A 16,804-nucleotide genomic window follows, 5' to 3' on the forward strand; every position below is an offset into this window, starting at 1 on the left:
CCCAGGGACCCACCGAGAGGCTGTGCAGGAGCAGGTGGTGAAATTTGCATGAAAACATGCAAATTCGGGGCCCCAAGGGTGGTGAGACTCTTTGACTAACTGTGGGAGGCGCAGGAAGAAGCCACTGAGATTGGGGGGTTTGGCCTCAATGGACTTTTAATTTCCCTTGGGAGCCGGAAATATATGATTTCATGACATTATGTGTGACTACTCTGCTGACATGGGAACAAAGCCTTTAAGGTGACACATACTCTGTGTCCCCCACCCCTGGATGAACTAAGTCCACACCCATGCCTGTCCCCCAGCTGCAGGACTCCCTGCCCAGAGCTACAGACGTCCTAGCCACCCATCAAGGCCATGGAACAGGACACCTGCCCTGCATGTGGACTCACCCAGGATGAAGACTCTGCCTGGAGGGCAATTGCATGAACACATCTCCTCGGTCTGGGCCACTCCAGGCTAGTGGGCTTAACCATGACTCCAATGCTGGCCGAGCCAGCAGCCTGCTTTACATTGAGGTTTATGCTTAAAATCTGGGGCCCTGACAAGCTGCAAACTCACTGGGGCTCATCAGGCGGCCTGGCTGGGTCAAGGCTTAGAAAGACCCTCCATCTAAGGCAGGGACATCCAGGTATGCTGGGGCCCCGCACAGGACCGCGGGGACAAACAGCAGGGTGTGTCGCCTGCAGAGAGGTTCCTTCAGCCTTGTTGCCGGGATGCCTGCTGAGCCTCGACCCCAGGCTGCTGGGCCCAGAACACGGGCTCTGCTCACACAGGCTCTGCCTGAGTCCCACGGCCTAGAAGCACTTCTTTCATTGTAACAGCTAAGCTGACAGTTCTGTGTCTGCCCATCGCAGACGGACAGTCACCCAGGGACGTGAGGGAGCCCTGCTCATCGGAGTCCTCAGTCGGTACCCAGATAAGAAGTCACCACATGTTCTACGGGGGGCATGACCCGCACACGCCTGATTTACCGCACAGACCCTCCTTCTTGTGAGGACCCTGTGTACATGCCAAGTGGAATCAGAATGTTGACATAAATAAAATTCTGTTAAAGAAGTTTCCAGTAGCTGAGAATAAATCTTTTTCAAGTCAACACAACTTTCCAACAAAGGCACAAAAAGTCCACTCCTACCAGTGGGTGTGTCTCAGCCGAGCTTCACCAGGAACACCGGGAACCCAGGAAACAGGGCAGACGAGACACAGCCAGTGGACACCTGTGGGCAGGTCGATGCTGCTCCCAGGCCTAACCTCTCCTTACGTTACACACATGCACGTGCACACACACACTTCCCTGCTCACCCTTCTTCACAGCCAACCTCCTACAAAGCAGAGTTTACCCACTGGGTCTCCTCCATCCCTGAGCAGCCTCCTCCACCTCACTCCTTCCATCTGATCCCGTCACCATGTCACCAGCTCCACGGAAGCCACTGGCCAAAGCCCCACATCCCCATCGTTCCTGGAGACTCTGGAATTTGGGGTGATTTTTTTCTGTTCCTCCTGGACTCCCTGCGAGACCTTCCCACCTTGGGGGCTGCAGCTCTTCTGCCTCCTTCCACCCCCTCCACCCCAGCCTCCTGTCTCTGCATCTGTGCCTGATCACTGCAGGATCTGACTCGAGGACCAGGGTAAGCTACCACCTGTGTGAAGGTTCGGGCTGGAAGGTTTTTAACTCTGGACGCCTCTCCTGACCTCGTCCCTAGTTTCCTGAATTGTGCCGCACGTTTACGTCTATCTAACGTGCGACTTGAACCCACCCGCCTTGGAGCCTGTATAAATCCCTTTCTCCCTCTCTTTTTCTGAATCCTTTCTCAGCTCATTAGCAGAGTCCTTCATTCTTTTTTTTTTTTTTAATTTATTTTTTATGTATTTTTATTTTTTTTAGGGTACACCAAGTTCAATCATCTGTTTTCATACACATATCCCCGTATTCCCTCCCTCCCTTGGCTCCCCCACCTCGAGTCCCCCCCACCCTCCCCGCCCCAGTCCTCTAAGGCATCTTCCATCTGGAGTCCTTCATTCTTAAAGGTCAGATTCATATTTTAATCCTTTAAACTCTTCCTCTAAATTCCTAGGTGTCAAGTTCTTCATTTTTCTTCCTTCCCCCATCCCCCAAACCTCAACCTTTTTTCCCTTCTGTTTGAACTTGACAATCTCATTTGTCAGCTCCCGATGCACCCTGACCGGGCCACGGTCACCCCTAAGCTGTGAGCAGCAGCCTTCCAACAGGTCACGTGGTCGCAGCAGCCCCCCCACACACACACGTGGACCCACATTATTCTTCCCCGGGATCATGGCATCCTCACTCTCAGATACAGACAAAGCCTGTCTGCTGCCTACTGTTGAAAGGCCATCCTCCTTCCTCTGTCAGTCCACATCAGGCAGAATCTGGCCTCGGACACCCTCTCAGAGAGATCAAAAACATCCCTCTACACTCGCCCTCACGATGAGGTGAACTGCACTTCCCCACGGAAAGCGAACAGATGCTTGGATTTCTCTCCCGTCAGCACCACGCATGCCCACAGTAGCGTCCTGATGCCGGTCAAACACCTGCGGATGTTCTAGGTCCAGTGTTAGCGACCCCCCTGCACAAGGCATGCCCTGTCTGTGCCCATCAGAAGAGCCCTCTCAGTTTGTTGCAGCAGGAAAGCTGTTTTATCAGCTGGAACTAGAATCAAAGCATGGCCCCGTCACTCTGTGCTCAGAGCCACAGCTGGCGGCGACTCCTCTGCGCCTCAGTTTTCCAATCAGTGAAGGAGGCAAACATCACCATCCGTACAAAACTGACACAAAAACTAAACGAGACCATGGATATGATAATAGCTAATGTCCCTCAGACCCTTCAGACACGACACACAGCACTCTCCTCGTCCACAAGGCTTCACGCTCTTTTGCACTTTACTTGGGCGTATGCATCTTCATGCACCTTACTGCCACTCCAAAACAATTACGGCGCCACAAAACTACTGAACCTGTTTTATTTTTAAAACCGGTGGAGAAGGGAAAACAAATGTGGACGCATAAGACGAGGCCCGAGTGAAGTCACAGCACATTGGGGTGGTCGCTCAGCACTCACTTCTACGTGAGCTCACGCTCCGACAGATGCTTCCTGTGAATAGACTATGACGGCAACAGCCTGCTGGTCTTTATACATCTGTTTGCTTTCTTCCATTTTTTCCAAAGAACTGAATGAATTTGATAAATCACAACTTCACCCACCCAAGTGAAGCATATAACACCCGCTTAAACCAGAAAATCCACTCTGGGTTCCAGAAACGGACCCATGTCCTTTACCGAAATAAGAAAGCACAGGCAGTGAATCCACAGTCACCACAGACTTGAGGGCTCAGCATAAAGTAAATTATGATAAATTATGACCACCTTCTCATCAACAATAATGATCTAGATCATCTATAGCACTACTCCATATGACAGTGTCTTCAAAGAGAGAAATTCTTCTTGCTTCTGGAAGATGCTAAGTGGCTAGGAGCAAACTCCCTAGTCACTTGAGGTCACAACTCCAGGAAGGTAAAGACACGGAATGACACACACGCAGAAGCAGCCGGGGCCTCCAATCTGTACACATTTCTACACGGACCGGCTGCCCACAGAAACCTCGCATCGCTCTTCATGTCCTGGTTCAGCATTTTTCCTGCTCTTTACCCTTTTAAAAACACTGTCTTTGGAAAGTAGGGAATTACAAAATGCATTACAGGTAACATTACCATACTGCCTCCAGTCCGCGGCAGGGGGTAAGAGCCTCCACAAAATAAGGTTGTTGAGATGATTTAGGTAGGATGGCAGGGAATGGAAGCCCTTCTGATTGTACCACACCTAAAAAAGAAAGAGAACTTAATGGCCCTCATGAAATTAGTTCTTACGTCTATTTGTCAGCTGTTCTCGGACGTGAGGAGCACGTGTCAATGAGCTCCACCAGCACCTGAACGCGGGCCTCGGCATGATGGTCCCGCACGGCTGCAAGGGAGCCGTGAATTCTAGCCTGCTAATTTTATATTTATCTCCAGCATACAATTTACAGCTAAAAATAGATTAATTTCCCCCAGAACAAATGTGAGTGTTGCTCTATAATTATATTCTCACAGCAAAAAGGGAATCTAAGCCTATCATTTTTTTTCTTTCTCAGTTGGTAAGCTAATGAAATCTGACCTGCAAATTAAAAGCATGGCTATGATAAGAAAAAAGTGATTACTTTCAAATTAATAACTGAATGTGGAACATTATTTCTCAAAATAAATTGAAGTGAACGTGGAGAATAAAGCAGCAGGCCTGTCAGACAGGAGAAAGGTGAGGCAGAAAGCAGGAGGGAGACAACATCATTCAAGTTGGAAGAAGAACTTGCATAAAAAATACTAATTGAACCATCAGTATCCACATTTCAAAATATCAATATTTTAATAGAAAATTTAAAAATGTATTCAGTTTGGGGTGCTGGTGAGTGTCTTCAAAGGGACCAATGAATCAACGGGCAAATTCTGACCTTAATCCACATTCGGTTCTCGGGACGATGCCGTCTTTTGAGACAGACAGTCCCCTTTGTGGAATCAGAGCTGCTCCCCAGTGAGTTCACGCTCAGCGGAGTCTGGGCAGGCCCTTAGTTTGCGCAAAGTCAGGGCCGGATCTCAATTTCTCAGCTTCTGACTCATTTCCTCCTCAACACAGGGTGACCAGCTGTTTTCCACCAGGGTGCTTGTGGCAGCTACTGTGTTCGTGAAAATGCCCGTCTACACAGGATAGTGCCCCAGTTCTTTCTCAGGGAGCCCACCTCACCAGGCAATGCAGGGAGCAGATCCCTTCCCTCTTTCACAGCAGCTGTCACTACGCACCCCCTTCTTCAAATGCTTTCTTAGGTTCAGGGAAACCCTTAGCAGTCACTCTTCCCAGCTCCAAGGAGGAAGAAATTCCGCTTGAGACCAACTATCCACAGACCCCAGGCCTCCTGTGGCACCCGGCTGTGCCCAAATGGATCTGAGACCGGTAACAAAAACCCCACAGATCCACAAATGTGTGTCATTCAGACACACGATTCTGAAAAGTAGGAGAAAGCTGGATGCCCCCCATGGGGCAGCTCTCCCTGCACTGAGGTCACCTGCCAGAGGGTGTCCACCCCTCCTGTACCCACCACAGCGACCCTGGTCCCTGCAGGTCTGTGCAGCACCCCTAGCCCGCCCCTCGCCACTCCCACCCTCTAACACACCCCCTTAGCCGTGTTTCTGGAAATGATACAAATATGACATTCTGTTAAAGTCAAGGGATGGGTTGATACAGTAGAAAGCACTGTGTGTGGACTGGAACCCCCAGGACCGCATCCATGACCCTCTCTCCCCCAATCTAACTGCCTGACTGGAGGAAAAAAATGAAAGGCATCAGTAGACTTTGCCCTAGATCTGGGGTCTTCAAATGTTATTTTGTTTCATTTGTCTTAATTTTTGTTTTAAAAGCAGGGTGATTTTTTTTTTCAGCTTAAAAATGACACTGTAAGAAAACATGGAAACCAGAGCGGTGCAGCCGTTGTGGAGGTGCAGGAAACCCAGGATCCTGGGCATCCTGCCCGACCCCCACAGTGGGCTTGTGGCTTCTGTGTCGGGTCACGGTTATGCCCCGTTTCTTCTATACCATTGGCTGTGGGACTCTGATCCTCCCCACCCCGCTCTGACCTGGGCTCAGCCCCTGCGTCTCTGCTGTCGTCATGGTGCCCAGGCCGGCTGCCAGGACTGGGTCCCCACCGCCATCCCCGCCGAGGCCATTGGCCAGCAAACCCTCCGCCCAGGGACACAGTCACCAGGCCAAATGTTGAGAGGGACACCTCAAGGTAAAGACTGAGTCATGGGTGTGGCCCTGAAACTTTGTGATGGTTGCTGAGGGAGGGGTGGTGCCGAGTGACCCTCTCAGGGGACAAAGGGGCTTCCAGGGACCTAAGGGGTGTCACCCAGAGAATATTGACTTCCCCAAATACCAGTGATTAACTTTAGAGGCTGCAGCCTGAACCAACAGGAACCACCATGCAGCCTACGGACCTCGGTGAGACAATGGAAAGCCCCAGGTGCTTCGAGGGGATGAAGTCAGAGAGCAGAGGGCACCGCCACGCTGGACCACAAGGGCTCCGGGCCCAGCTCTCTGCAGGCGGCCAAGAAGCTGCTCCAAGGGCCTGTTTCCAAACCTCCACACGCGGTCGTCAGAGAGGATGGGAGAAGCACCCGGCAGAGAAGAGTCAGGGACACCGAGGATGTGGCCATGGGGACAGTCCCAGGGGGCGGTGGCATCTGGTCGAGGACCTCCCCCAGCGTAGGGAGGCCTCCGCTGAGCACAGCCCCTAGGACCCCCAGCTCCGTGAAGGCCCTCCACCTGCCCTACAGCAGCATTCTGGTGACGGGTACCTGACGCACAGAGCTTCAAGGAACAGTGTGAACCTCATCTGGATTCTTCAATAAATTGGCCTTTGCTTGGGAGAAATTTTATAAATTCTTTAAGTAAGCAATAGATACTTCACGATGATCTTTAAATTAACATTTAAGATTAAGCAGAGTTCAAAGGAAAAGCTTTGGTTTTCGTTTTTTCTCTTTCAAGAATGCTTTTCTAAAGAACAGATGTAGAAAATTTATGGTTACCAAGGGGGAAAGGGGGTGGTTAAATTGGGAGATTGGGATTAACATATACACACTACTACACATAAAAGAGATCACTAATAAGGACCTACTGCACAGCACAGGGAACTCTCCTCAATACTATGTAATGACCTGTACAGGAAAAGAAACTAAAAAAGAGTGGATATATATATATGTATACATATATATACATATATGTACGTGTAACTGATTCACTTTGCTGTACAGCAGAAACTAACATGACATTGTAAATCAACCATACTCCAATTAAAAATTTAAAAATAAAAATAAAACACTAGACCATGCTCTGGAAGTAAGTTGTGGGATTTCCCTCCCTGCCGGTCCGCAAGTCAGGACACAATAAAATCCAGTAACTGAAGGAGGAAGCTAGCCTCCTTTGAGGAACACACCATGACACCTCAAAACAGACCTTTCCCCTCAGGGTCCAGACTAACAGCTCCTCAGAAAGGTAACTAAGTAACTCTAAGGAAAAAGCACTGGATGGATATGCAAATGCATACAAGTCTATGTGAGAACAGAAGGAATGCCGACCAGCAGGAGGGGAATGTGTTTGGCCTTTTTAACTGCAGTGTATACACTCTGGAGGGTGTTTAATTCAACCAGCTGAACACTCAAGATAGGGATGAAATCACTCATAACAGTTCCACAGGAGACATTCTATCGTATAATGAACTTTTTAAATATTAAGCCTATTCCTGTGCAAATTTTCTATTTTCTCCTCAAAAAGACTATGAAAATCATAGACTCTATGTCTTATGAATATACCCCAAAGGCCAAAGTAAAAGGCTGGTGGTTAATTACTGAAAGGTTAATGCAATAATCTGACACAACATCAACCACCAGCAGCGCTGTAGGGATTTCAAACAACAGATGTCCTTTATAGCCCAGTGCAGTATCGTGACCGCCTGAGCCTGGCAAGGTCCATGTTAAACAGCTTTAAAAGCTGTAGAAGCCACTACTCAAATACGTCGATACAGAAGACAAAGAGGGAAAAGAGCAGGTGTCAGGGAGACACAGGGATCCTGTGCCGTCGTACTGAGGTGGAGATGCAGGGAGACCACAGCCACTGGGCCCGCACCCGGAAAGCAAGGGCAAGACAGTCCACTGTCAGGAGAGGGCTTGGGATTGGGACAGACTAGAAAGTTACAGTGTTCTTGGAGAAAATGAGCAGTTCCTTCTACAAATGACACTGACTTTCATTGCAGCCACATACTGTGTTCAAAGAGCCAGCAAATGTGTTTTAGGTTATTTTTCTACCAAGCTATGAATCTTGATATTTTCATATTAAGCTATAAATCTTCTCACGTGTGGCCTGCTAGGGACAGAGACATTGGAGCAAACCTCAGCTAAAGGAGGGATACCTGAGCTGAAACACTCAGGGACTGAAATTTTTCATCAGGGATTACGCTGTGAATAAGAATGTTAACATTTTCATCAGGAATTACATTGTGGAAAACCTGTAAAGACCTTTATTGCACAGAGTAAGCCTCCAGCAGGCTCAAGCCGGGGTCCTGATAAGCTTTGCCAAGTCCCCATGAGCCATGAAAGGCCGCCCACAAGGTAGAGACTTGCTTCACTACAGATAGGATGGGTTTACAAGCAGACTCCTCACTCCCAGGGTCCACTCTTTCCCAATTTCTTTCTCAATCAGGACGGACACCAGACTGTTCCCGCAATTGCCGAGACTGAAACCTTCGGATCTTTCCCCATCTTAAGGTTGTATTGACTTCTTTCCTTGGAGAAACCTGTCCTGATTTACCGCTTCTGAGTGCCTGCTGGGGGGTAAGGGTGTCTTCCCTCTACCCCAGCCCTCCTTCCTTCCTGGCCACGCTCAGTGATGCTGGGGAAACTTTCCTCATTCACAGGGACAGTCACGGCTTTCCCTGTGTCCATCCAGCCGTCAAGAAGAGGAGAAATTTAAGTGCACATATCAAATTTAAGTGCACCATTATCCTGATGGTGAGTGTTTTTAAACATAGATTATTTTCTCACTTGCTTTAGATCTTTCAGGTGAATACTGATCTTAACAAAAAACAGAGACCTATTTCATATATTTCTATACAGCCTAAAGGAAAATGATTCATTTTCTCTTTCAAGGGAATGTTTATGGACAACTACTTGTATTTTAAAGTAACAGAAACTGGGGTTTGATTTGATTCTGCCTGAGCCCACAAAGGTATTTACAAAGCAAGTTTCCCTGAACGCTTTCTAATACAAGAAGAAAAAAAGAAGAAAAACTATTACCTTTGCCAGAGTTTTGCGTTTTGATACATTTGAATTTGAGTCTTGAGCTTGATCAGGGATTCTGACTCCAAAAGACCATCCACCGAGCCTGGTGACAGAAGACATGGGGTCAGTGCTTTAACCAGCTAGCACCAGGCCTTCCTAACAGAGGGCGTCCCCTACCCACTGGTCATAGAGGCCTTAAAACAGCGGCTGCTGAACCTCCAGACTCCATGTAATGGTCCCCGGGGCTGACTTGCAGGAGGACGTGGCCCAGCTCCCAGGCGGGCATCCAGGAGGGCGCTGCTTATTTAGAAGGAATGGAGGAGTTTATCCACTCCTTACCCGCGTTAGACTATGAGCTTCTCAGAACTTACCATCGTGTTAGGAAACACATGCCATGTACAAGACACGGTTGTGGTCACCGGCACCGCAGTTACTGTAATTAGTGGTCGTTTCTCCTACAAATCAGCTTTCAGAATTACTTAGTCTGTCACGCCATTCTGAGTTAGCCTGTTTTGAACTGTTTTCTCTTCCCTACTCTTGCTTCTTTAATCCTCGTGCAGACAGTGCCTCCTTCAGGAAGGCGTCCTAGGCTACTTCAACTGGGGTGACTGGAGTGACTTTCCTTTTCTTTGGGGTTCTCACAATACCCTACACTTGCATTTATCATGTCAATTGCTACATTGGGTTTTAACAGTCTTTTTGCTAGTTTCTCTTTTATGCAGCTCTGTGAGTTTCTCCCAAGTGGGGATTACATCTTTTCTCTCCATATCCCTTGGGCTGTGTAATATCTCACACTTATTAAGCTTCTAAAATATTTGGCATTAGAAACAAAAGGACATATTAAACTGTTTCCCAGTCTCTGGACAAACAGAGATTGAAAAGCAAACATCCACCATCGTGCCCGGACTCTCAGCAGAAACTGAGGCAAAGGAATAAGGATACGTTCCCACCTGGCTCAATTTAACTCCTTCAATCATTTTAGAGACAATGACTGAGCGCCTTTTCTATGCTAGATACCATTCTAAGTCCTTCAAAAAGCAGAGATCAGGGGAGATGCAGGCAAACTGCAGAGGGGGTGGAGATGATGCAGGAGTGATCGGAGGTAGAGAGAGCCTGGGGACAAGGGAGGAGGAGCACTGCAGACACACCATGCCATGCTTTTGTGTCAGTGTCTCAGGAAATTTGATGGAGTGGTGAATGTGATTGCACTTTAAAGCAATGAGAAGCTCATTCCTCCCCCCTCACCTAGATTCACCATCTTAGGCTCAAGGAAATGCAGCACAGAATAAAAGCTTTTCCCAAAATCCCATGAGAGGAACTTTAAGACACCAGGGAAACCATTCCTTCATTTTGCTATTAAGGTCTGCAGGCTCATCCTCTAAAGCAGCCAAGCCACATCTGGTCCTCTTCAATGGATGGGACTCCCCCCAGGGCAAGAGAGAAAGTCGGCAGAAGGAATCTGACTAAGGCCTAAAGCATTTCTTTGGAATTCTTACAAGCATCAAGGTTAGTACTAGACTTCTGAGTTTTGAAAAACATTAGCATTTGAAACACTTGGATTTCCAAAGTAATTCTGGGAACAGGAAAGATGCAACGTTGAGAAGACGTGGTACATACACACAATGGAATATTACTCAGCCATAAAAATGAACGAAATTGGGACATTTGTAGACACATGGATGGACCTAGAGACTGTCATACAGAGTGAAGTGAGTTGCAAAGAGAAAAACAAATATCGTATATTAACACAAATATGCGGAATATAGAAAAATGGTACAAATGAACCGGTTTGCATGGCAGAAACAGCGACACAGATGTAGAGAACAAACATATGGACAGTAAGTGGGGAAAGCAGCAGGGGGGGTTGGGGTGGGATGAACTGGGAGATTGGGATTGCCATAATACATTGCCAATAAGAAAAAAATATCAAATTGTACACTTTAAATATATGCAGTTTATTGTATGTAAATTATATCTTGATAAAAGTCCTTAAAAAAAAAAAAAAGACCGAACATTGGTTGCGAACCCACCTTGGCTCTTCCTGCGGCACCAGCAAATACTCCTCCAGGGGGAGGCCGGAGAGGTTGAGCAGCCTGTGGCCCAGGCGGTTGGTCAGGTAGGGTGCCCTGCTGCTTGCATTGGGGCACTTCTGCAATTGTTCCAAAGACGTCAAGTAGAAGATTATTCATAACCCATACGCAGGTTTACTGACACTACTTTAAAGTAAATGTGACTTTTCTTAGCTGTCACTTTTTTAATGAATTGTCAATGGCCTTTTATATGTTCTGATTTCTCATATCTCTTTTAAGGGTCACTTACATTTGAAAATTATACCAGAATTCCACTGCGACATTTGCTGTCAGTTATATTTGGGAACATCCAATCCTTTCCTATATGTAAGTTTGGGCAGATTTATAAGAACTCAAAAGGGAAAAAATGTTTTCACTGGGGTGATCTTGCATCTGATGAACCAGGAAGAGAGTCGGAGGATAATAAGCAAGACGACTCAGAGGAATGTGTTTCTTCCCTAAATGCCTGAAGCAGAAATCAAACTCCTCTTCTGCAGCAACTCACAGGCTTAGAATCAGGAAACATTCACCCAGCAGGGGCCTCCCTGACTGCCCCTCTCCTGAAGGTCTCTGACTCCTAACCAGCACTGAGTTAGGACCAGCATTTCTGGAAGTATCTGCCCAAAGCACATGGTGCCACAAAAAAAAAGAAAAGAAAAAGGATTCTTTAGTCAGATAATTTGCAGGAAACGTTGCGTCTTTTCCACCCCTTGTGGTTCGAGCATACACGGTAACAGCATCTTGGAAGAGCTACAGCCAAGTGACCTGTTAAGCAGGGCTTTATCTGGCATTTCCGAAGCTCCCTTGCTTTCCATGGGAAAAGCTTTTCCTCCTGCACACGCATGCTGAGCTCTCACAGCTCACATTAGCTGGAGTGAATTCAGCATGAACCATACTTGCTCATTCATTCCTCTGGACACCCAGTCCAACTCCAATAGATTTCAGGGCGCCTGTAATAAAAGGTACCAGTCTAACAGAATGATTAGATCAAGGCCACAGAATAAGAGCACAGAGTGAAAAATTACAGGGTTCATGAGTTAATGGAATAAAGAAGATGGGGAAGAAACAAATCACTGTATCCAAAAAGAACTTGAGCAGGACAGCTGGTCGCTGCAATGAGCACCTGGTGGTCCCTGGACATCCACACAGTGCTGTGTAACTGCCTCGCTTACATCCAGACATTTGGTCTAAGAGAAGAGAGCAGACCAGGTCCATTGAAAGGAAGACTTTCTAAAGTCACTACACTATTAGGAGGGGTGTATCCCTTTGGCCACTAAAGAGAAAGGCCCTGTAAATATGTTCATGTGACCGTTTTCTTAATAGATCCTCGATTTAAATTGACATGTTCTTCCTAATTTTTTCTCTGTAAATTAGGATCACCATATCAGCTTGTTGACTGTGGCTAACAGCCCTGTGCCTTTTACTAATTGCCTTTTGAGATTTCCTTTGAGATGTGTTCCAACCAGTTTTCCATTTAAATTTCACTCCATTCTCCTCTGCAGACTAGACAGTGATGCCTCTAGCTATAACAGGGGAAAACCTACTTCGTGTGCATTTGGATCAATCAACCATAGTTAGAAGAGCCATGGTATCTTAGCTTATAACATCTAGCTCTCAAAACTCAAACAAAAACACAAGAGCTTTGAGGTCATCCTGCCTTGAAATTTTGGGAAATTTCTCCCCTGGGGCAATTCTAGCTTCCTCAGCATTAATCGGAGAAGATTCATTTGCTTAATGAATGTTGTTGGACTGTCACTGACCGTGACCAGTGACTGGCAGGCAGTGAACAGAGGGCTGCCATGGAAACCATGTCAGGACACTTTTCCAACAAGCAGCTAATCAAGTAAACCTAAAAGTCATTTAGTTCAAAAGTTCATTTGGTTAACAAAAATGAAGGTCTTTCAGATGGGGGTGAACTTATTTTTGTTACTTGAGGTTTAGACTTTTAAAAAATCAAAAACACTGCAGAAACCTACCAGGCAGCCACAGGACTCCCGGACTTCTGGGCGAGAGGAGGGGTCCGTGCGCCAGCAGGAAGAATTCCCCCTGACAAAAAGAAGGAGAGGGTGGGCTGATCCTCAGGTGACAGAGCGTCCTCCAGGCTGGAACCTAGCTCACAAGAGCATCACCTCCCCATGCAGAAGGCAAAGCTCTCACACCTGTTTCCACAGCTTGAGCTGTCAACCTTAGGACAATGTCCTATCACAGTGACAACACCGCCATTAGAGTAAACGATGCTCACTGCGTCTGCTGCACTGAATGTACCACCGAGGCCCTGGGACCTTGCGTGGGGGCCCAGGGGGGCTGTCGTTAATGCTGGGGCTCCTGGTGGCTAAACCAGGTACCCTCAGCACCAGGGCAGCAACTGATAAACACAGGGAGCTGCTAATTCCTTTTCATCCCGTGACACCGTAACTGAATCATCATTTAAAGACAAGCAACCAGCATTCAGTCTCCATTGTGAGGAGTGGTGGTGTCACAGAAACTGCTAAGAAAACTTACAGCAGAGGCTCAGAACCTTTGTATTCCAAAGCTCCCTGTAACTTTTCTCCTTCTTAGGCCTCATATTTTGATCTTTTTTCACTAATGTTTGTAAATCAAAATCAGCTTTAGTGATGATAATTGTTATTTACTCAAACATTAGGAGAAAATGGAGGAAATCAATATCTACTGAACTATAGGTGCCTCACTAGATGTTTTCACTACAACCACTTGCCAGCCCCACTTTTGGGAGAAGGAAGTGGGGTTCCCAGAGGTCAGGGGCTCGCCCGCCATCACACTTTGGAAGACAGTTTTTCGAGCTCCAAGCCCTCCCTCTTTGCTCCAGGCTGTGCTGCTCCAATGAAGAATATCAAGGTGAAGAACGTCCAGTCCAATGAAAAGAAACCTGCCATTTCCATTAACCAGGTTAGCAAAGTACAATTTCCATGTAAATTTTTGAAATTTCAAAAATAATTTCAAGGCTTCCCGGTGTGACCTTCTTGGTTAATCAGCCGGTGGGGACTCCAATTAGTCTTGAAAGTGAACTGGGAAATAGCACCTAAGGGAGTGATCTTTCATCTGAGCACTTGCTGTATCTGAGTATTATTTGGGAAAAACAGATGACTCCATTTACACTTCTTAAGCTCAGGGCCTTCCCTGCTTTAGCTGCAGGCCTTTGGTGAGTGTTAGCAAGGGTTTACAAGGTCATAAATTTCTTCACAAAGTCCTCTTTATCTCTTCCAAATCCTCCACTGGTCTTCTTCTGACTTCCTGTTAGAGAGTAAACAGATGTGACCTGCAGAGCCGCACACGGACCAGCAACAGCACTTCACAGGCTGAATCTGGGAGCCTCCCAGCCTCCGAGGAGTTCTGGGCTACAGGAGCCACGTGAAGCGGTGCTCAGAGGGGAGGAAGGGGGGAGGGAACGTGAGCATCAGACACATCCACTGTGACCCCAAGCGCCCATCACCTTGGCTTTCTGTGGCGCCTGGCCGGGCTCTGCAGGACACACAGCAGTGACGGTCATCCTGAGTGACGCATCTGACATGGTCCCTCGGTCCAAGGGTTTGGTGAGACTGGATCAAACGGGCCTCTCTGACACAAGCCCTATGCCTGCACTTTTCAGTGGTCACACATGCATTTGGCATCTCTGCGCGAGGGAGGTGCTCTCAGGACGTGCTCTCAGGACCTACTCCCAAGGGGAGAGGCTCTGACACAAATTCGCCTGAAGGAACAAAACACCTGGCGCCCCGGCACCAGGGCCACCCCGTGGTCTGAGGGGACACTTGCTCTCCCTCGAGAACAGGAGCACGGTTATGCTGAAACAGCAGAGGAAGGGTAGGTCACGCCCAAATCGCACAAGGAGCATGGGTGGGGCTGGGACGTGGGCTCGTGCAGCCCCTCCCAGGATCTGGGCCCCCCTTTTCCAGGGTGCTGGATGCATGCCTTCTGGGTGCTTTTGGTCCCTGACCTCAGCTTTCCAATCCCCAGGCCCATCTGAGGAAGCTGCCACAGCTGTCCCGGGGGCCAGGACCCGACCTCGTGAGCCAGGGGTCTGGGGCCTCGGAGACAACTCCCCCACCTGCTGCCTGATCGTGGCCCGAGCCTGACCCATCTCCCCACTTGGCTTTGACTGCGCAACAGAAAGACAAGGCTTGCCTGCTACCACTCTGTTCTATACACAACATGATCAAGAACGAGCAGGGAAAGGGACCGTTTCACTTCAGCAGCAGCAGGGAAGTCGTGGCTGGAGAATCACCAGACACAGGCCTTGTGACGCAAACCTCGGTACTGAAATCTACCAGTCTGCTTCCGAAGGCTGGCGCTGTCAGCGCAGTTAAAATTTAAATTAGGCATCATCTAACTCTAATGGGAAAATGCGTAGCTTAGCTCACATTTATGCCACAATGGCTTTTTCTGGAGATTTCTGCAGCCTTCTATGTAAGAGGAGGTAGTGTCAGGAATTCAACACGGTTCCCTCGGTATGAGCTGAATCTGAAACCAGTCAATATGCAGAATCTTACCCATCATTTTAAAATGTTTCTGCTGATTCATAACCAAATGATGGCTGAAGTCTGCCCAAAACGAAAAATGTAGATACTGAATTCAATAATGTTTTACATTTACAGAAGGACACTCATTTGCTTTAAATAAAATGTTTTGCTTTCACCTGAGACTTCAGCATATCAAGCCTTGTTTAACATGGACAGAAACGATTATTGATGTAAGTATTCAAAGCACCCCCTTGCGTAACGCGCCCCCACCCCAGCTTTTCGGCACACAGACCAAGGAAAAGAGTAGAAATGGCTACAAATGAGGAATGAGTTACTAGATTCTGAGGATTTCACAAAGGGGAAGAAACAGAAACAGACTCAGGAAGGCAGAGGAAAGGCTGAGGGGGGAGCAGTGGGGGTGGTCTGCAGGCTGGGGGAGGGGGGCAGAGTGCTAGGGGCCACTGCCTCCCCTGCAGCAGTATCTGAAGGTAAAGCAGACGTCTGAACGAATTCGGAATGTGTTCTCCTGCCTTAGACTTGATTCCACTTTTCTTTTTTCCACTTGAAAGACTAGATAAAGAAATATCTTTTTTTTTTCCCTGCCAACTGTTCTTTTTTTGTTGCCAGGTTGGGCCCAGACTACACCCTGTGGGACCCCAGGTCATATTTCAATTTCTCAAAGGTAGATGCTTTTTACATCTACCTGCATGTTTCTTTAAACAAAAGGGAAATAAAAGCATCACCATGGAAGCTTTTATTTAGTTAAAAACATTACTTTTTTTTTCAAGAGAAGACTAATGTGAAACAACGTAATTAATTTTCTATTAATTCTTCCTCACTGAGACTGCTAATAGTTACTCAGTCTCCCGCTAATTACCAACATGACTAGTGCACAAAATGTGTCATCACAAATTAGGAAAACATACGCCGATACTGAATTATTGTCTGGATTTTTATAGTTATTACCAACAAACACACTTCAGCGCTTAATACATCATTATTTTGTATCACCTTCCCCATTTGTAAATTCCTGAGCCTGGGGCCATGTTCTCCATCAATCCCGGTTCCTACAACAGCACCATATTTATAGCAGATTCTCAATAAATAACAGTTGAGCAAAATATGAAAGAGAGAAAACTGTTTACGAAGAAAGGCATGCCTTACCGAGGCTTCATAAAAGGTCATCTCTATATTATCATTTTCAAATCCTAGAAAAAAAGTCTTCACCCCCACACTGACATTACTGACTTCTTAACTCCCTTTAGTTAAAAAAAAAGTACAATTAATCTTTTCATAGGTACAAGTTTATTCTAAAAGTAAATAACAGTTAATATATATTTCATACTTAATTGCTACTTTATTCTTTTTAGTTTTATTCTTTTGGGGT

The 16,804-nt window shown here is 47.0% G+C and overlaps 1 protein-coding gene across 1 annotated transcript in view; it reads right to left on the reverse strand.

The window, feature by feature from the left end:
- ABCA13 (ATP binding cassette subfamily A member 13) overlaps positions 1-16,804 on the reverse strand; it is a 324,555-nt gene that overhangs the window by 104,070 nt on the left and 203,681 nt on the right. The window contains 4 exon segments of the mRNA XM_057732590.1: positions 3,726-3,834; positions 8,889-8,976; positions 10,904-11,022; positions 12,919-12,988. Coding sequence (XP_057588573.1) covers positions 3,726-3,834; positions 8,889-8,976; positions 10,904-11,022; positions 12,919-12,988 — 386 coding nt within the window.

The sequence above is a fragment of the Hippopotamus amphibius genome, chromosome 4 (assembly GCF_030028045.1).
Source record: "Hippopotamus amphibius kiboko isolate mHipAmp2 chromosome 4, mHipAmp2.hap2, whole genome shotgun sequence".
In the NCBI taxonomy this organism is placed as follows: Eukaryota; Metazoa; Chordata; class Mammalia; order Artiodactyla; family Hippopotamidae; genus Hippopotamus; species Hippopotamus amphibius.